Below are 20253 nucleotides of genomic sequence, written 5' to 3'. Positions count from 1 at the left end.
TATTTGATTCAAACAGTGCAGGTAGTAGGAGTCAAAAGGTGGAGCAGACTCCGCCTTTGTAGCTGCCTGAATATAGGCAGCTACACAGGATACAGAATACAGGAATACTTTAAAGATGTCAGGATTAAAAATAAGATGCTGTGAATGAGGACTAATGGATGAGTTCAGGCTACTGAGGCCCCTCAGTGGAAAGACAATTAAAGAAATAACAGGGAGTTTGAAATCCCCAGCATGCCAACCAGCAGCGTGTGATGAGACTGTGACAACATCTTCTGCAGCAAACATGAACTTCAACGGCACCTGGAAAGTTTATTCTGAGGAAAACCTTGAGGAGTTTCTCAAAGCCATAGGTAAGATATTTTAAAACTTAAAGGATTTATTTATTTCCTGAATATATTAAATGTTTTTTTGTTTTTGTTTTTTGTATTTATACTTTCTAGGTGCACCTCAAATGATTATCAAAATGCGTAAGGAAGTGAAACCGGTGATCATCATAGAGCAGAACGGCAAAGACTTCACCTGCACCATGAAGACTCCAGTCTCCACCAAAGTCCAGTCGTTTAGCCTTGGAAAGGAGACAGAAATAACTACTTTGGATGGAAGGAAGATTAAGGTAGTTCAGAGACCTCATGCTCAACACATTTGAGTTTTTAGAGTTTTGTGAATTTAAGATTAACATTGGATGCAGCAGTGCAGAGATGAATGATGTGATTTATGCAGGCACATTAAGCAGCAGATGTATCTCTGTTATTATTTTTTTAATCTTTAACTGTTATTGACTACAACAATGATTTTGTGCCTGGTTAGTGCATTGTCAGAGAGGAGAACGGGAAGCTGATAGCTGAAAATGACAAGTTCACCTCAGTCAGAGAGATTCAAGGGGATGAAATGATCGAGGTGGGTGGTTCTAATTCTTCTTAAAACTGCTGTGAATGTGAATCATCCATGTTCTTCTAATGTGTCTGCTTACTGTTTATATCTAGACTATCACTGCTGGCTCTGTAACCTTCACCAGCAGGAGCAAACGAGTCTGACCGGCCAGCTCATGGATCCCTCTCAGAATTCCGCATGTGAAAGAAGATGAACCAAGTTGACATATAACTACATAAATAAAGCTGAAGTTAATAAAAAAAAATATATGCAAACACTATACAACTCGTTATTTACTGTAAGGCGATATTCTGAATGTAGAGGGCGCTGTGGGGATTTTTATGTACACTCTTTCGTGTGAGCGAAGAAGAAGCAGGAAGGCGCCTTCTGAGTGCGCATGCGTTGCTAATTTTTTCCCTTTCGCAGCCTTTCGTTTCCCCCCTAAAAAAAAAAAACCATCTTCTGCTGAGTGAGTGTAACTTTATGGCCAGATACATGAGGCCTCCAAACACGTCTTTGTTTGTCAGGAACATCTCCGATGAGTCCAGGTGAGTCCTCGTAAAGAAGCCGCTACTCGTCTACGAGTTAACTCGTGTTAATTGTAGCTAGCTAAGTTAGCCTGATAGTCAAGGTAGGCCTCAACGTGCAAACTGAAAAGGAAACGCTGACCAGGAGCAGCGCCGCATTTCAAATCTACGTTACATTATTTTGGCCATATATGTCTTTGTTGTGGTTTTATAAGCATTAGTAACGTTTGTGTTGCTCCTGTAGACGCGAACTTTTTCATGTTTATAGTCAAGCTATCAAAGCTAGCTGGCTAACGAAAGCTCGTAAACAACTCCGTGAATCTTTGAAAGATTTAAAAGGAGGCAAAAAACCTACAATGTGGAGTTAATCTGAAGGGACAAAAATGAATGGCCTCAGCTAACGTTAACCTGGTGTTTGTTGGCCGTTATCAATTTTAAACACGCGTGATTATTGATTGATTAGTTACAACCTCAGAGGTCGGTTTGCTGAATTAAGTTTGCATATTTACATGTGATTAGCACAAAAAAATTCTCATTTTAAACTGCCAAAATACTGACCTCCGAATACACGATCGCAAATGAAAGCTCGTTTCAATGTTGTATAATGTGTAGCTTGTGAATTCATCTCTACCTGTAATGGTTTATCATTTATTTGTTATTATCATATTTCATTGTTGTTGTTATATCTAGGTTTAGTCTCAGTGTAAATCTAATCTGATCACATAAGGTTGGGTTAACTTGGTTTTTAAAAATACTAAACTTGCTAGATGTGTTAATAACGCTTAAATATTAAAGTTTTGGAGTAGTATTTAAAAGCAGAGTGAAATGGGTTAATCGTTAAAAACTCATCAACATTTTGTTCTTAAACATCTCAGAATTTCCTAAAATAATTTATGGTACAAAGTTTGGGCATGTGTAATGATTGCTGTGATGTTTTAGCTCATATATCAAAATTAGAAAATTAAAGGTCAGTAAAACCGCTTTCAGGCTTCTTAAACACATTGCAATCTGAGGCAATATTTAAACACAAACATCTCAAAAACTATTAACAATACAGACCAAAAAAGTATTACTGACCTCTGTCACCACTGATTAACACTGTTTGACATGGATGTTGAAGCTGATTTTAATCTCACTGACACTGTGACCTGAGCTTAATTTCCTCAATTTTACATTTGCATCTGTGTGTTAAGGTGGACGGCCTTGTAACTGTTTATAATGTGTCAGTGCTACACCAATGACATTAACATGAATTGTATGTTGATATTAAAAAGTGTGGATATTTTAAAGGGACAGTTCACCTAAAGAGGGTGGCAAACTGTGAGAAGCTTTTTTTTTTGCCCCCATTTTCTAAAAATTTCCCAGATTATTTTACTAAAGATTTTTTTATCTGTTTAAACGCAGAAAAAAACGACGGACTACTAGGCAATGAAACTTCTGAAAATTACAATACCAATGAGCCTTGGTGGCTTTTGCTTTGGAGAAAAGACCAGTCGACTCAAAATGCTTTACATACAAGGACAAAATCTAGACTGGTTACTTTTTGCATTTATCACAAAATAAAAGATTGTTTCTTAACCAAATTAACATTTTGAAGCTTTTATGTGCGGGTTGAGGGTTTTTCATTTTTGCAATGACTGTGCACATATATAGGCCACAAGAAGAGAAAACCAGTTTCCTGTTAATTGAGGTCACTTGCTAAAACAGAGGCTATTTTATACTTGAGTAAATTACATCCACAACATGGTTCAAATGCTTTATATTTTAATGACAGGTTTGGTATATTATTCTTTCTTTGAACGTGAGAAGCTCTCTGAGTGACATTAAAAGGATTTGTATGAAGGGAAAACCCTGAGGTTGTATTTGATATATGATCAGGAAGTCTTATATTCAGAGGGGGTAGATGGAAAATGGGCTGATTATGTGACCACAATTGAATCATGAGAGAGAAAAAACAGGCTGTTTTCACTGCTCTCTAATTTCGAACTTAATGTACTGTGGGGCAGGTTAGTTACCATCAGTTGGGTCGACGTGAGACACCATCGTAATACGGAAGTTACCCAAATCCTGCTTTGTCATCCAGGACTCTCATTTCTTGATTGATTAATAAATAAATAAAGCCTAAAAGAGCTCCTCAGTGTTTGCCACCTGCTCTGTTTAAAAACAGCCCTGCTGGGATACAAATTGTCTTTGAGCTCTTTTAACAGGTGGATCACTCCAGGTAAGAGGAAAAAAAATGTACTCTGAGGTGAACTGTCCCCCTATTCACCAGCTGTTGACACTGGTTGATGATGTAGGTAGAGATGCCCGTGATGGTCAGTTGAGTTATACTTGTATTTACGGTGTTCAGGCCTGAGGATTTGCGGCGTGAGTTTGGCCGCTATGGGCCGATAGTAGATGTCTACATCCCACTTGACTTCTATACACGTCAGCCAAGAGGATTTGCATACATTCAATATCCTTTCCCAATGATTTTTAACTGTGTATGCTGCTGCTAACCAATTATTTAAATTTCCTTTCGGCAGAGAAGATTTTTATTAATTTATTTTTTATGATGCATTTTCTTTTTTGCACATAATCTGATTGAATATCTAACACGCATATTTCTCTGTTATTGCTTCAGAAAATGTAAACGCGTCCAGTTGTGGAAACCGGCCACAAAGAGTTACAAAGACCCATATAGAGTAGCTGTAAAGACACAGACCTGCAGGATCAGAGGGAGGGAAAAGGTTGAAAAGAGAAAGTAAAGCATGAAGAGGAAAAAGGGAACGGAGACAAAGCTTGGATTTGGATATGGCGGCAAAGAATGGGGAAAAGAAAAAGAGGTTTAAGAGGAGAAAGCAAGCAGGAAACCCCCGAGTCTCTGTGGGAGTCGGTTAAAGAGTGTAAAGATCAAGATGAAGTTCAAAGTCAAGCATGGGCAAAGGTAACAAGTCTGAATTATTTTGTATCCTCCCATCCACAAATTTGACATGACACCAAAATCAGCTTTCCCTGTGACACTGATGAAACGATTTAATCCAGTCTTATTGTGTTTGATTTTTTTTTTTTTTTTTTAATATAGTCACTGTCCTGATCCCTCAGACAGTTAGATGATGTGTTTGAAAAGAGCTTGCTTCATCTTTTATCTCTAAAAAAAAAAAAAAAAGGCAGTCAGTTGAGCGTGTTTGTGTGTTGTTTTCTCACCTGTCTTACAGTAATGTAAACGGTGTCTTTTATAAATGTTTTTACATGGTAAGCCGGGCCTCACAAATTTAACTAAAGTAAAAGTTTATGAAGTGCATGGTTCTTTTTCTTGAGAAGCCTTTTATTTGTTTAGGAGAAAAAAACATTTCTTTAAATTTGTGAGGCCTTAAAAAAAAAGAGAGAAAGAATCAGAAACCTTAACCACTCAGCATATTTGAGGACGTGCGTGATGCCGAAGATGCTCTTCACAGCCTGGACAGGAAGTGGGTCTGTGGTCGGCAGATTGAAATCCAGTTTGCACAGGGCGACAGGAAAAGTAAGTGTCTGGTTTTTGTGTCTGAATTAGATTCAAACACTTTATTTTTGCTGTTGGTGTAAATATTAATCTGTGACTTCCAATGATATAAATATGTGTGACCAGCTCAGTTTCATCTTTTTAAAAGGAACCCTGATTATTTATTATTTCTTAATATTTAGCTGGTGGTCTCCTCCCCATGAAACATGCCGTTTAAAATTAGACCCATTTCCAACAACATCCCGGTACTCTGTTTTCATTATCTGCAGACACTGAATTTATCTGATACAGGTTTAGTATTAGTAAGCTTTCCTCAGTGTGAAGAAGAACTGGATATGATCCTTTTATTTATAAGGAGACATCAGAATCAACTCTAACGTTGTCCTGTTAACTTTTCAAAATATAGAAAACAAGCAGATTTACTGAGTAAATTGGTGAGAATACATAAATTTTATTCATGCAATTTATCTGCACTGGCCTCATTTCAGCTCAGTTACACTGTTTTGGGTGTTGCATGAGCCAGCAGTTACATCAGCACACTGGCTTAAGCTGGTGAGGTGTGCTGCAGTCTTATCTGGAATGATAAATGTCGCCACTCAGGCAAAAACAAATAACCTGCATCAGTTCTGTGGCTCCACACATTTATTTAACATACAAAAGATTCAGGGTTTGATGCCAGGAGGAGACAGAAATCCATTTGTGGTCGCGTCAGGCCATATGGTATAAAAATCTGCTAAATTAAATATGTGGAGCTAACCACTGTGGCGAGTAAGTCTTATAAAAGCTTCCCAGTGAGCCTTGCATATCAGTCTACTCTTGTTCAAACTGTTAGGCATCATTACCCAGACTGCATTGTGACATAAACAACAGTCACGAACTGAGACTGAAAGGATTCCCCACCCCCCCAACGTTTTAACAACCAAGAAATCTGCAGTATGTGTCGTCATAGTCAGGGTTCCTTTTAAATCACATGTTCAGGATTGTTAAGTGTTTAAAATTAAGCATCAACCGTCATGGTTTTAACTGTCTTCTGCTTTAACCACTTCCTCCTCCTCTTCGTTTTCACCAGCACCAAATCAGATGAAATCAAAGGAGCGGCGTTCCCCAGGAAGATCCTCCCGGTATGACGACTACGAACGAGACAGCCGGCGCCGGCGGTCACGCAGCCGCAGTTACGACAGATACAGGTCGCGCAGCCCATCTTACGATCGCCGCCGCAGACGTTCAGAGAGTCCTCGAGAGTGAGTTAATCTCTCAGAAGAGAGTCGGTCGGTCCCAGGTGTTCTTTGTGAGAAGGAAAATAACGTTTTCATTCTTCCTCAGGTCTCGTGGACGGGTGTATGGAAGAGGAAGAAGCAGGAGCCGCGAGGATGAAAGGTACAACTTCTCTCCTAGACTAAGACCACGTTTACACAGATGTCGCCTTGGACTGTGAAAGATGATTTAAAATTCAAACACGGGAAAATGTTTAAATTAGAATTCGATTGATGTGGAAGCAGCACTGCTAGCTGCTGTCTGCACAGATTTGAACTTTAAAAAGGGGGGGGGGCACTTCTGTTGTTTTACTAAAATCCATCTTTGTAATGTGCTGCTGCAACCACAAGGTGGAAGTAATGTAGATTTTCTTTGCCAACAACCATTAAATGACAAATAGAATAACATGCGACTAAATGCACTGGAATACCCACGCCACAAGAAGTTACAGATTTATTTTTAAGTTCTTGTCGTCTTTTTCAGCTGTTGCAACACCTCCCTCTGTATAATTGTGAATTTCTGAGTGTCTGCACTAATAGATCATTAAAAAGAGGTAAAGACGGACACAATACAACACTTGTGTCCTCAGTCCAGCTGCAGCGGTACAACACGCCAGGTTAGAAAAATCGAGAGGTGCAGAAGCAGCAGCTTGTTAATTTGACATCAGCTTTGTCATACAGCGGCAAAGGCGACATCAGATGGTAGAAAGACTCGAAGGAAATGAATGAAATGAGTTCAGTGAAGAAAGTGTTTCTCTGCAGTCGACAGCTGCTCATTTCCATAATCGCAGTTAACACGAGTCCTTTATTTACTTATTTTTTTCATCGACTGCCATTTGTTTTAGAGACAGCTGCATAATGAAGACTGTCGTGTGCAGATGAGCTGAAAGATGCAGGTTGGGTGTAAAGCAAGGTGTGAGGCGTTTATTTATTTATTCATTTTTTTAGGAGCCAGTTAAAATACAGAAGGAACGAGGTGGTCGAGCGGGCCATCGTGGCTCCATGTTGTGTGTGTGTCGGCATCAAATTGTTGGACAGTGTCAGTCTTAAACCATTTGGCGCACACAGCAGCACAGCTGGGTGAAAACTGGTAGCTTCATGAACTGGTTTTTAAACTCTTCTGTACTGATGTGGTGATGTTATTGAACCCTACAGTCTTTTCCTCCTTTACATACATTACTGTTCATGTTATCCATGTTCTACCAGTTGTTGTTAGATGCAGTCTGCGTCATTTCATCTGTAACGGTGCCCACAAGTCAGAAATTCATGGGATATCATCAGATTTGACTCCTGGGGAGTAACACTAATGATCCTCATGCTCTGAGGAGGAAATTCCATATTTCACACTCTTCTGTTTTAATGAGAGAAGAGGCGGAAGGGATAATCAGTCACTCATGTCACCCCACAGCCCTAATTAATTCCCCCCACAGCCAGTTGAAAGTAATATTGGAGCTAAGATGCATCTAAAAGCGATTTAATCTGTTGAGTGTGACGTGTCTTTTAATTTGTGTGCCTTCAGATACAAGCAGAGACCCCGGAGAGTCTCCAGAGAGCGATCCCGCTCCAGATCCGCATCTCCACGAGAGAACGTCAAACCGCCGTCCACCTCCCGCTACGTTGAGGAAGAAGTGCGACAGACGCATTCCCCGTCCCGCTCCAGGTCCCGGTCTGCGTCGAGATCGCACTCTCGCTCACGTTCTCGGTCCCGGTCCTGGGCCGGGCGCAAGACAGGAGGACGCTAAAGCAGAACCCACTCCCCACCCCGTTCCCCCGGTTCTGTCAGACAGAGCAGAGCTGGTCGTTTTGTTAAGTAAAGGTGTTTGTTTGCCATGAATGTAACGTCCATTTGTAGAAAGCTCGTTTTCGCTATTCCATTTTAAGAACAGCGCTGCAGCTCCTCGGCTTGGTTTTATAAAGTTGTCCTGTGATATTCTCTTTAGGAGCAAGATTCAGCGGTTTCTGCGCTCAGCCTGACGGGAAGAATATACAGTCTTTTTTATATATACAACCAGTTACTGATGATTTTTGTTTTCTAAACCCTATGCACCCACTTTTGCTAAACAATCCCTGACATTCAGTATTTTAATCAAGTATTGAGTCTGTTGGTGAACCAAACACATCTTTGTGTGTTTTATAACTAATCGTGTACTTGGTACTTTACTGTCAGCCAGTTTCACCGCTGTTTTTTAAATTTACATTCGTTTGACAGCGATAACGCATCACAATGAGATAAATGTATTCAAGATTTTTTTAAAGACGTGTTTTATGGAAGAAACTGAGAACTTCTTGAAAGAAAAGGCATTAAAGCTGATGGCGTGTGTCTGCAGTTTAGTCAAGTACATGAGCACAGGTGCTAAAACACACAGAGGTGATGCTGTGGTCCCTAAAGTGTTAAAGACGTCAACAACAAGCTGACCTATACAGTCATTTGTTTTCTCTTTGTGGTGTTTTCTGTATGAGTTAAACCCTTTTTTCTTTCCCCCCCCCCAAGTTATTGTTTCTCTGAGGAGAAGCAGGTTTACTTGACGGTGTTTTTCAGAACAACTCGTGTCGCTGCATGTTTTATTCTTATCTTCTATCTTTAGTAGGAAAAAAACTGTTATTTTGATTAATAAATGGTTAACTTTTGGTTAAAGAAAACACTGCGTGGCTTGTTTCTGTACTTGCTTGACCAAAGTTCATTATTGAACACAAGTGATTCAGAGTTTTCTCCTCCTCGGAGACCCCGGTGTCCTGTGGATCCCCGGCGTCTGCCTGGAAAACGGAGCAGGACAGTCTGTGAGCGCGGCCCCGTCCATCGATTTCCTTTTAATGGAACAACTGAAATTAGATTCTCAGCAAAGAGGCAGCCATGGATGAAATCGGACGCGTCCCATTGATCGCCGTATTGGAAAAATGCATCAGTCAGATGAATAAAGCTGCAGATGGTGGAAGTCCTTATCAACCATACAGTCACCAGTATGAGCATAATCACAAAAACAAGAGGCTGCACCACGATGATGCTGTAATCAGAGGGGTTTCTGGGTTTCTCTCGGTCCCTGCCACTCCTGGTCACTTTAATCCAGCTGTGCTCCACCCTGTAGTGTCGCATCTATGATGCCAGTTATCCTTAAACCCCTAAAACTCCTGTTTGGACTTTTTGTACCTGCCACCTTCTAAAACAACACAAAACGTGCAGAGACGAGCTGTAACGGCTGAAGATCGAGCTTCATCTATTGATTCTACTGCTTTTCTGAGCAGAGCTGAACAGCTACATCACCAGTATCATGAGTCTTATTATGATTTCAGGTGAACTATGAGGGGGGTTCAATACTCAAGATCACGTATTATTTCAGTATAAGGCTGAAGATTGGGTAAACAGACTGATTCTTACAACACATTTCTGTTCAAGCACTTTCTCTATGTTCAGGTGCTTTCTATCAAATATTTACACTCCAGTGAACACGCTGGGAGCACCTCGGGGTTCAGTATCTTGCCCTTTGACATGCAGACTGGACAGCTAGGAATCAAACCACCAGCCCTGCGATTCAGAGATGGCCTGAGCCACAGCCGTCTATGTTTAATCAGTAATGTGTTAAGAAATGAGGTGTGAGGCAGGATTCCTGGAAGCAGCTTAATATTAGTCTTCTGTGTGAATGTAGGGGAAAATATTCCAGCCTGCAGGGCCGTAACCGCAGATGATCTTGACCAGGACATGACCCCAGGCTCACACTGTTGTGATTTACACCACCTCCACCCTGCCTACTCAGTGTACTGTTTCATTGGTTAAATATAAAATCTTGATGTTTGAACACTTCCTTATTTTTATAATGATTATTTGCTTGCTGTAGCAGAAATGGGAAACAAATAAAGATGAAACAGACAAACAATGGCAATACATTTTACTCTACATAAATCAAATAAATCTTTTTTTCTGTTAATAGATAAGCACAATAGACGATTTATGATTGACAGGTTGACAGATGAGGTCAGGCAGGAGTCTCAGTGGCCAATGATGTTCGCAGACGACGTTGTGCTCTTCAGAGTAGGGAGCAGGTGTTAGAGAACCTGGAGAGTTGGAGGTATGAGCAGTCAGCAGAAGCAAGACTTACCAGATGGCAGCAAGACCTGTTGTGGGGAGGAGGAGGAGATTCATGGGTATAGTGAAGGAAGGTTGGTGTGACAGAGGAGCATGCTAGGGATAGGGTGAGATGGAGGCAGATGATCCACTGTGGGGTACCGTAAAGACAGCAGATGAAAGAAGAAGAAGAAATCCATTATGTAAGAAAAACTTTTCAAATTACAAAGTTCCTTCATGGAGGAAAACAAAATGAATAGATATCCATCTATGAAGGTGCATTAAGAAAAAAAAAATGGGACTTTTCTTTGAATTCCTCATTAATTTGTGCAATTTTAAAAACATATTCTGGTAAATAGTCAAACAAATATTCATTAAAACATTTAGCCTGAAAAAACAAACATGGAGGCTCATGTAAAGTAAAGCTTTCTATTGTAACATCTGTTGTTGGAATAAAGTAGAATTGAGGTTCTGTAAAATTAATATCTCTAGTTTTGGGAGTACCGGTCTTCAATTTGTTTGTTTGTTTTGTCCTCGAGTAAGATCCAAAAATATCCTACAGTTTAGAAAATGAGAGCGCCATCTAAGAACCCATATTCCCACCAAGGCCCAGCCCAGTGCACCCAGTTCTGTGCTACTTTCATCTAAATTTAGAGGATCAAACCAGTCCAGGGTCCTCTGGGTTCAACCAGAAATAGGCGACAGACAACCAAATATTTTAGAGCACATTTCACCCCTGATGACTCGCAGGAACTGGCAGGTCGTCCATTCATAGTGCTGCGAGGTAAATGGCAGCAGACCATTGCCACGGAATTGATTGATGGTGTTTCACACCCTATAAGTCGAGAAGAGTTAGTGCCAGCTCGCCTCATTTGTTTTTACCCAGTTCGTGACCAACAGCAGGGAGTTAAATGTCTGCCAGTGTGAAGATTTTACCTTTAATAAGAGATGAAAAATAAATAAAAGATGCTTTCATAGGTCAGAAATCAGCAGCGTCACATCAAAAAGGCCTTTATGGTTACATTTTCATATGGAAGATAAAAGGTGAGTTAACGCTAAATTATTGATTTGTATTTAAAATGATCGGTTGTGTCTGGTTTTACTCATTTATCTGGAAGTTTTTATAATGATGACACATAATACTGGTGAAAAGAACAGTCCTGTCTCAAATGGTGTCTGCTGGGCTGTGGTTTAGTTGTAACTCAGTAAGCTGGGGCTTTTATTCTGAAGGAGTGATGCTTACATTTAAAAGCATCAGCAGTGAAATGTAACCTAACAGTGTTGTACTTTTTCTTGAATCAGACTATAAAATAATTACTGATGTATCAGCATGTAAGCAGCGTTTTAAAGCCATTTTTCTTCAGTTTCAGCTCATTTTGAAAACCAGCTTTGCCGTGTAAATTTTTAATATTTTTTAAAAAAAGCAACTGAAGCTCTTCTCTGGGGTTAGGTTATTCTCAGATATTACCTTGTATATGCTTCTTTGCATCCTTTTTTTAAACTTGTTGGCTAATAAACAGTTACACAAAAATATTTAAATACATCACACATTAAAAAGATGATAAGTAAGATTTTTCTAACCTTAAAGAATTGATTCATATTGAAAGAACTTTTGAAAGTGACTTATTTTCATGCTCAAAATGAAAAGCAGCAGACAAATATTCAGGATCGCGCTGAAATAAGCATCTAACTGATGTGAATGGATTTTATACCTTCTAAATTACACTGTGCTGTTCTGTTCCTTGATATAATATAAAATATCAATAAACCATTTTAAAGATAGTCTTAGTCAGTAGTCTTAGTCTCTATCCATAAAAACATGAAAAACCTTTAAATGCACCCGTGTTCCCCTTCACGGTCGTCTCTTTGTTCTATGAAAATCCTGTTCTGACCACTGGCACACGTGCATCTGTGATTTCACCACACGTGAAGAGCAAACATCAGCTTCTGTTTCCAATGGGCTACATGGACTTGTACTTTTCAGGATTGTAATGCTGCATCCTGTTGCATCTGAGGGCAATCTTCAAACTTGTTAATGGATTGGCTGTAGCTCAGGAGGTAGAGCAGGTCACCTACTGATAGGAAGGTTAGTGGTTCGATTAGTTAGTAGTAGTCCCTGGCTCCTCCAATTTGCATGTCAAGTGTCCTTGGGCAAAATCCTAATCCCAGATTGCTCTCCGATGCATCCGTCGAAGTGTGAATGTGTGTGAATGTAGTTAGAAAGCACTCAGTTTAGAGGGAGTGCTTGTGAGAATGGGTGAATGTGGCATGTTGTATAGAGCGCTTTGAGTACTCCGGGAGAGCAGAAAAGCACTATATAAGAATCAATCCATTTACCATTGGTTCTTATACATTGCTTTTCTACTGTACCTGAGTACCAGAGCTTTATACAACATGCCCTTCACTCATTCATTCATTCAGCTATTAATCCAAGCACGTTCACACACATTCAGACTCTGATATTTACTTGGGGTTCAGTATCTTGCCAAAGGATATTTGACCTCCATCTACTTCCTAAGCTGCAGCCACCCCATATGTGGTGTGTGTCTGGTTTTAACTGTGGCTTACTACTCGCCTTAAATGACAAGGAGCCAGACTTATTGTAATTATTTTAAAGTGGTCTTGGGCAGTAGTTCTCCAGACTTTCTGAAGAGCTTGTCACTTATCAGGAGAGAGTTACAACAGTGAATGTCAACAGGCAAATATGGTGGGGGCTGTCAATGCTTGGAGCTTCATTTCAGCCAGTGTTATTAAGGATCTGCAGAAAAGTACCTTCACATTTTGATCTATCATGCAACACCATCTGGAATGAATCTGATTGGCTTCATTTTTTGATTCACTGCCAATGCAGTAAAAGCATCCTGGGATAGAAAAACACACAGTGGAACTCCATCAGTCATAGATTGGCCTCCCCAGAGGTTTGACCTCAACATTACTGAAGCAGTGTGGGATCATGTTTATGGAGAACATAACAAAAATCAGCCGAGATCCAAAGAAGAGCTTTGAATGTCCTTCAAGAAGGTTGAAAGGTTCTCATTCTGACACAGAGGAGGTGAGATCACAGGTGCGAGTGGTTAGAAGAAACATTGAACTCGTAGTAAAGAAATGAGTTTCTCTCTTTTTTTTGTTACAGAGCTGCTAAAGTAAAAAATGGGAGACTGGAACTTCCTCGGTGGGATCTTGGAGGAGGTGCACATCCACTCCACCATGGTTGGCAAGATCTGGCTGACCATCCTGTTCATATTCCGAATGCTGGTCCTGGGCGTCGCTGCAGAAGACGTTTGGAATGACGAGCAGTCTGACTTCATCTGCAACACCGAGCAGCCAGGGTGCCGGAATGTATGCTACGACCAGGCCTTCCCCATCTCCCTCATCCGCTACTGGGTGCTCCAGGTGATATTTGTGTCCTCGCCCTCCCTGGTGTACATGGGTCATGCCATCTACCAGCTGCGTGCTCTGGAGAAGGAACGCCACTGCAAGAAAGTGGCTCTCCGGCGGGAGCTGGAGGCGGTGGATGCAGAGCTGACAGAGGTGAAGAAGAGGATTGAAAAGGAGATGAGGCAGCTGGAGCAGGGGAAGCTCAACAAAGCACCACTGAGGGGCTCCCTGCTGTGCACCTACGTGGCCCACATTGTGACGCGCTCAGTGGTGGAGGTCAGCTTCATGACGGGTCAATACATCCTGTACGGAAACCGCCTGAGCACCCTTTACAAGTGCGAGAGGGAGCCGTGTCCCAACGTGGTGGACTGCTTCGTCTCGAGGCCGACAGAGAAAACTGTTTTCATGATGTTCATGCAAGCTATCGCCTGCATCTCCCTCTTCCTCAGTCTGCTGGAGATCATGCACCTGAGCTTCAAGAGGATTAAGAAGGGCATTCTGGACTACTATCCACACCTGAAGGATGACCTGGACGATTATTATGTCAGCAAGTCGAAAAAGGACTCAGTGGTGCATCAGGTTTGCATGGGAACGACTGTGGGACGCAAGAGTACGATCCCCACAGCACCAAGCGGGTACACGTTACTGCTGGAGAAACAGGGCAACGGACCCAACTACCCTCTCCTCAACGCCTCCTCCGCCTTCGTCCCAATTCAAGGGGACCCTGGTGGAAAGCCGGACAGTCAAAAGGAGGGCAAGGAAGGAGTCCCGAGTCCCACGGAGCACAACAACAACTCCAACAATACCAGCAGTGAGACGAGGTCCCCTCCTTCAGACAAACAGGAGGAACGAGAAGATCAATCCCCACCACATCACGAGGACCTGGAGCGTGCAAGATCTGAGTACCCCACCCTGCCTGTTTCAGATGCCTCCTCCAGCACAGTGCTGTCAGGCATCACGAGGAAGACACGAAGGATCACCCCACCGTGGAACTGCTCCACAGTTGTGGAGGGAAACGGCTCAGACAGTGGAGACTCCTACAACGGGAACAACAGCATGAAGCTACGTAGCAGCGGCGGCGGCGGCCCTAGAGCGAGGATCCTCTCCAAGTCAGACATTAAGAGACCGAGCAGACCCCAGAGCCCAGACTCTGCGGGGGAGCTGAGCTCTATATCTCGACACAGCCGGGAGAGCAATAGCCCTGCCGCCTCCCCACCAAACCGGCGAGTGTCAGCTGCCAGCAGCGCCAGCAGCAGACGAGCCCCGACTGATTTACAGATATGAAGACTGCTTAGAAGAAGCCATTAAAACACTGTATTACTGCACCTTTTACACAGTTTAGACAATCACAAAAAGCCTGCAGAGATTATGCTTGTGCCATTTTTTCAGAGATATTCTCCAGTCTTAGTTAGAAAGAGCACGTGACGCGCAAGCAATCTAACATCCACTCTTCCATTTAGAGGGATTCAAGCTAGGATGCACAGTCTTGTTTTCTTAGATTTCCAGGTCAGTTTCAGGCTTCCAGACTGAGCTTAGACCCTCAAATGATCAAGCTATCAAGCTATGTTAGCAACTGACATGACTGAGTGGGGCCTCATGATATTTGATGATAAGTCATGATAAGTTATTCTGAAATGTTTTAATGGTCAGATAAAGGCTGAAGGGTCACACACGCTGAACTGTTTAACTGAAACATGCACCTAGCACTGAATTATTGCTAAACTCCATGAATTCTGGTAGCTTTCACAGATAAGAATGGGTCCTTGTCTCAGAAACCAACTTTAGAAAATGCTGACCTTTATGTTTGTGTGGTGCACTGTGCGATAAACACATCTGCTCAAATGCTTTATTAACCTTTCATTTTTTCATATTTACAATTAAAATGAAGGCTTGCAGGTCATTCACAGACAGTATAAAAGATGGACATGGAACTGTAGCATCCTCAGTGGTTAACAAGCTGTCAGTCACAAGTGGTAAGCCAATGAGTCTGTGAAGGTTCTCAGTCATCCAGGTCATCGTAGTCAAAGGAGTTTGCAAAGAAAAGCGTCTGGACTTCTTTAAGTTGCTTGAAGACGTTTCACCTCTCATCCGAGAAGCTTCTTCAGTTCTAAGGTCAAATGGCCGAGAGTCCCAGATTTAAACCCAGTGGGAGTATCCCCCCAATGAGGGACAAAGGACCCCCTGGTGATCCTCTAATAAGTGTTAGAGTAAGCCAATGAGCATTTCCTGGATAATCCTTCTTCCTTAGAATATCCATTTATTCATTTACTTCCTGTTTTTTGACTTAATGTTTTTATTAATATGACCCAAACGCAGTGACTTAACCCATAAACTAATCGTGAAAGTGTTTACAGAGGTCAGGGCAGAGGGCTGCTTCCCCATTGACTTCTTTGACACCCACGTTGTTTTTGAAATCACAGGAATCCCCCCCCCCCGGTGGACATTAGTAAGAATGCAGGTTTAAAGCGTTTCTGCATGGGCTTCACTTTTCAGACCTCGAACCTGCGCCTATGTTTTATACTGTCTGAGAGTTCATAGCAAAAGAAGTGTTGTTTTCTCTCTGTTAACCTCAACTTAAATAACAGTACTGACTAGGATCATTTACCTCGTTAACATAATGATGCCTTTTATATCTTCTTGATGCATTCTCAATCATCCAGGAAAGTAAATCTCCAAAAGTTGAATCTGTTCATCTGGACGTAGCGTTTTGTGGGAGAAACGTTTCGTCACTCATCCAAGTGACTTCTTCAGTCTCAGCTGACTGCAGGTTTCCCCAAACCTTATAAACAGTACATTTGCATAATGACTGAAACCAGCCCACTGAAGGAACAATGGGCTGTGAGGTCAGTTCCTTAATCATAATTATGCAAATTCCTGACCTCACAGCCCATTGTTCCTTCAGTGGGCTGGTTTCAGTCATTATGCAAATGTACTGTTACATGTCAGGGGGGAGATCGAGCGGGCCCACTGGCTGGTGGAGGCTGATTTTGAACCTGTGCATCATAATTATGATTTCAATAATTTTTATGCAACAAAGGAGTTAACTCAACTCATCTGTCTGTTTACTTTGTTACTTTTGACATGAAATATCTTCCTCAAGACTTTTCCAGCAGTAAATCTCACTTGCAGCAAAACATTACAGTGGTTAGAAAAAACATACATATAAGCCACAATGATGTTTCCATGACTGTTGCCACACAAGTGAGCAAATTCCTACAAAAACCTATATGAAGATGTACGAGATGTAGCTTCACTGTAGGAAGCATTTTACAATTATTACACCTGGCACCAGGGGTGGGTTTTGATTATCGATTTATCGATTAAAATCGATTCTCGCATGGATAACGTGATATCGATTCATTAAAATCCTGAATCGATTTTTTAATATAAATTTATTTTGCCCAAAATGCCAGAATCTCAGGTTAAGCCTCACAAAATTTCAACAACCACCAAACAGCTAAAACAGTCAATGAGAGCAGGTACACGGATTCTGCACAAAGACATAAACACAAAGCACAGACCCGCCGAAACATCAGAATCAGTGAGATAGAATAGAATAGAATAGAATTCAACTTTATTGTCATTGCACATGTCACAGGTACAGGGCAACGAAATGCAGTTTGCATCCATCCAGAAAGTGCTTTAGTCGTGATATAGATATATTACAATATAAATTAGCAATAATAGAGATGTGTAAGTATATTACAGAAATGGGTCTATTATGGTATGTTATAATGTACACAGTGTGAAGTATGTTATGAATATTCTATAACTATAAGTATGTACAGGCTGTAGTGAGTACAAGCTATGTACAGGCTATGAACAGGATATAAATATGAAATAAAAACTATACAGAAATCTGAGATATACAGTTATACAGAATGTGAACTATGTAAGTTATAAACAGTTGTGGGATTAAAAATTATTGTATGTACAGAATGATTATCTACACAGAACTATACAGTAGTGGTAAAGTGCTAGTGGTTGTGGGTGTGTGTATGTTCAGTCCATGAGTTTAACGTGGGTCAGATGTCAGGAGGCAGAGTTCAGGAGTCTGACAGCTGTGGGGAAGAAGCTGTTCCGGTACCTGGTGGTCTTAGTCCGGAGGCTCCTGTAGCGCCTCCCAGAGGGCAGGAGGGTGAAGAGTCTATGTGATGGGTGACTGGGGTCTCTGATGATTTTCCCAGCCCTTTTCAGACACCGCTTCCTGTAGATGTCCTTTATGGCAGGAAGTGGTGCTCCGGTGATGCGCTGGGCAGTTTTCACGACCCTCTGCAACGCTTTCCGGTCCGAGGCAGAGCAGTTCCCGTACCAGACTGTTATACAGTTGGTCAGGATGCTCTCGATGGTGCAGCGATAGAAATTCACCAGGATGTCTGAGGACAGGTGGTTCTTCCTCAGAGTCCTCAAGAAGAAGAGGCGCTGGTGAGCCTTCTTGACCAGCTTGGAGCAGTTGGTCGTCCAGATGAGATCCTCGGAGATGTGGACTCCCAGGAACTTGAAGCTGCTCACACGCTCCACAGCCATCCCCTTAATGTGGATGGGTGGATGTGGGTCAGCATTCCTCCTGTAGTCCACGATGACCTCCTTAGTCTTCTCGGTGTTAAGCAGCAGGTTGTTTGTGTCGCACCACTCAGCCAGACGATCCACCTCCTCCCTGTAGGCGGCCTCATCGTTGTCACTGATGAGGCCAATCACCGTGGTGTCATCTGCAAACTTAATGATGGTGTTGGAACCATCAGCAGGTCTGCAGTCGTGGGTGAAGAGGGAGTAGAGGAAAGGGCTCATCACACAGCCCTGTGGTACACCGGTGTTCATTGTGATTGTTGATGAGCAGCGGTTATCCAGTCGGACATGTTGGGGGCGGTTGGTCAGGATGTCGCCTTTCTCACCCGACGGCACGGACACGGACACGGACACGAGCTGAAAGCTGACAGCTCGCTGATTCTGAAGTTTCGGCGGGTCCGCACTTTGTGTTTACGCCCTTTTTGCGCTGATTCTGAAGCTGCAGGTTTTATCTCTCTCCAAACAATATTGAGTAAACCAGCAGCAAAAGAAGCAGCAAACTATGCTTCACATAAACATCCTCATGAATTCCCTCTTACTTTTGCTGTTTTGCTGCCACCACGATAAAAATCACACTACATGCACAGCTCTCTCTCTCTCTCTCTCTCTCAGGGAAACTTCAAGAACAGTTTCCCGTCTAAAAATCTTTTTTCTGCATTATTCGCTTGCTTGTTACACACAAGTCTACCGTTCTTACAGCGCTGTCGGCCGCTGTTTTTTTTTTTCCTTTTACTTACTTCCGAAAAGAAAACCTCATTTCTGCCGTTCAATAGGCTACTGAACAAATTTAAACTTTTTAAAATTATGCAAAATTGCAAAACGCTCAGCTGTGTCTCTAATAAAACCTCTAACTTTGCTCTGCTTCACTTCAGCAGCATCAGGTAATGTTCATATGTTCATTAATGGTTTTCTTTCGTTTTTGATCTACTGCAGAATATTTTTATAAAATCCCAGGCCAGGAAAATCACCTTCATGTTTTTCTGTGTTTTATCCTCAGCTACTTTGACACAAAGGCATCTGCTGTGACGCTTACACCTTTGATTATGTCTCGCAAGTGTCAGATTTCTTTTTATAGATATAAAAATATAGAAATTTACTGATGCATGATCTGAATTATAATATTTCTGACTGTCTGAGGCAAAATTTGCCCAATTCAAATTGAATCGAATCGAATCATGGATCGAATCAATTCGGGACCTTGTGAATCGGAATCAAATCGATTCTAGAAATGAGTGACGATACCCAGCCCTAATCAGGATGTTTTCTGCCTGCAGCTCGACGTCGGCTTCATCGAACACTAATGTTCCTCCTGAACGTAAAAAGAACTTGAGTTTCTCTGACAGTTTGAATTTCTTTCAATTTTTCAATTTTATCTTATTCTGCAACAGTTTTCCAAATTTTGCATTTTCACAAACACTGCATCAAACATAATTTACTTTTTACACAATGTTGGCTTGTAAAAACACACATTAAGAAGTCATTTTCGCACCTTGAATAAGCAGCATTTTGAGCACAGGTGTGTTGGTGTCCAGCAGGATGGTCTGGCCTTTAGTAATAACAGCAAATGTGCCCTCCTCAGGTGGAGACAGACCTCCTCACGTGAACTTGGACGACCACACGTCAATGTAGAAGAAATCTGCGTTGTCCTGAAGAACAACAAAGAACACTTGATGAAAATATGTAATCAGGAACAATGAAATCAGTCACACAGCACTGTTCCTGTCCTTGGAAGACGAGTAACTTTACTAAACACAAACAAATCAACCTCACCATCTTGGCGATGCCTTGGTTTCCGATGCTGACTCTGACTTTGGTTTCCTGAGACTGCCCCTGAGCGCTGGTCACGCAGATGATGTGCGTGCTGTTGGCGGACTGCACGTCACACACAGACTCTGCGATCGTCACGTTGATCTCGTTAATGTCAGTGCTGTAATATGGGAGGGGGAGTGAACGCAAGCAGGAGAGACAGACTGAAGAAAACCTTGTATGCTCATTTATAACTCTCTTTTTATTCAGTGACCTCCTCAGTAATCTTTCTTTAAGATCAACTCCCAGTTTGCCAAATTTTCTAAATGGGAAACTTCTGGAAGCCAGCCGAGGGGCAGCACCCAGTTTTTGTGA

General features: G+C 41.8%; 3 protein-coding genes across 4 annotated transcripts in view; 2 read left to right on the top strand and 1 right to left on the bottom strand.

Annotated features, from left to right (window-relative positions):
* The first annotated feature begins 32 nt into the window (after nt 1–32).
* On the top strand, nt 33–8771 carry srsf10b (serine and arginine rich splicing factor 10b). Of its 2 annotated transcripts, none has more exons than XR_002058058.2 (6): nt 33–350; nt 441–613; nt 808–897; nt 984–1418; nt 4021–4344; nt 4793–4842. XR_002058058.2 is itself a non-coding variant. In XM_003447283.5 (6 exons), exons 1-6 carry the CDS (start codon nt 1354–1356, stop codon nt 7871–7873), a joined length of 723 nt encoding a protein of 240 aa, XP_003447331.1. In that variant the 5' UTR covers nt 1230–1353; the 3' UTR covers nt 7874–8771. The 2 variants fall into 2 exon arrangements, 1 of the variants encoding a protein (XP_003447331.1); XM_003447283.5 differs by lacking the exons at nt 33–350; nt 441–613; nt 808–897; nt 4021–4344 and adding exons at nt 3748–3852; nt 5948–6119; nt 6202–6255; nt 7651–8771 and having other exon boundaries at nt 1230–1418; nt 4796–4899.
* A 2210-nt stretch (nt 8772–10981) lies between these two features.
* On the top strand, nt 10982–15546 carry LOC100695744 (gap junction alpha-9 protein). The gene is made up of 2 exons (XM_005452843.4): nt 10982–11232; nt 13322–15546. The coding sequence occupies exon 2, from the start codon at nt 13339–13341 to the stop codon at nt 14848–14850; it is 1512 nt and encodes a 503-aa protein (XP_005452900.1). The 5' UTR covers nt 10982–11232; nt 13322–13338; the 3' UTR covers nt 14851–15546.
* Nucleotides 15547–19601: 4055 nt separating this feature from the next.
* The window catches only part of LOC102080011 (fibrocystin-L-like), a 55720-nt gene continuing 55068 nt past the window's right edge, over nt 19602–20253 (bottom strand). Inside the window, 2 exon segments of the mRNA XM_025902562.1 lie at nt 19602–19778; nt 19903–20059. Of these exon segments, the coding sequence (XP_025758347.1) occupies nt 19602–19778; nt 19903–20059 (334 nt within the window).

This window comes from Oreochromis niloticus, linkage group LG22 (assembly GCF_001858045.2).
Source record: "Oreochromis niloticus isolate F11D_XX linkage group LG22, O_niloticus_UMD_NMBU, whole genome shotgun sequence".
NCBI classification, from domain to species: domain Eukaryota; kingdom Metazoa; phylum Chordata; class Actinopteri; order Cichliformes; family Cichlidae; genus Oreochromis; species Oreochromis niloticus.
Note: the sequence above shows the minus strand (reverse complement) of the source record. Positions and strands in the feature narration are given on the sequence as shown.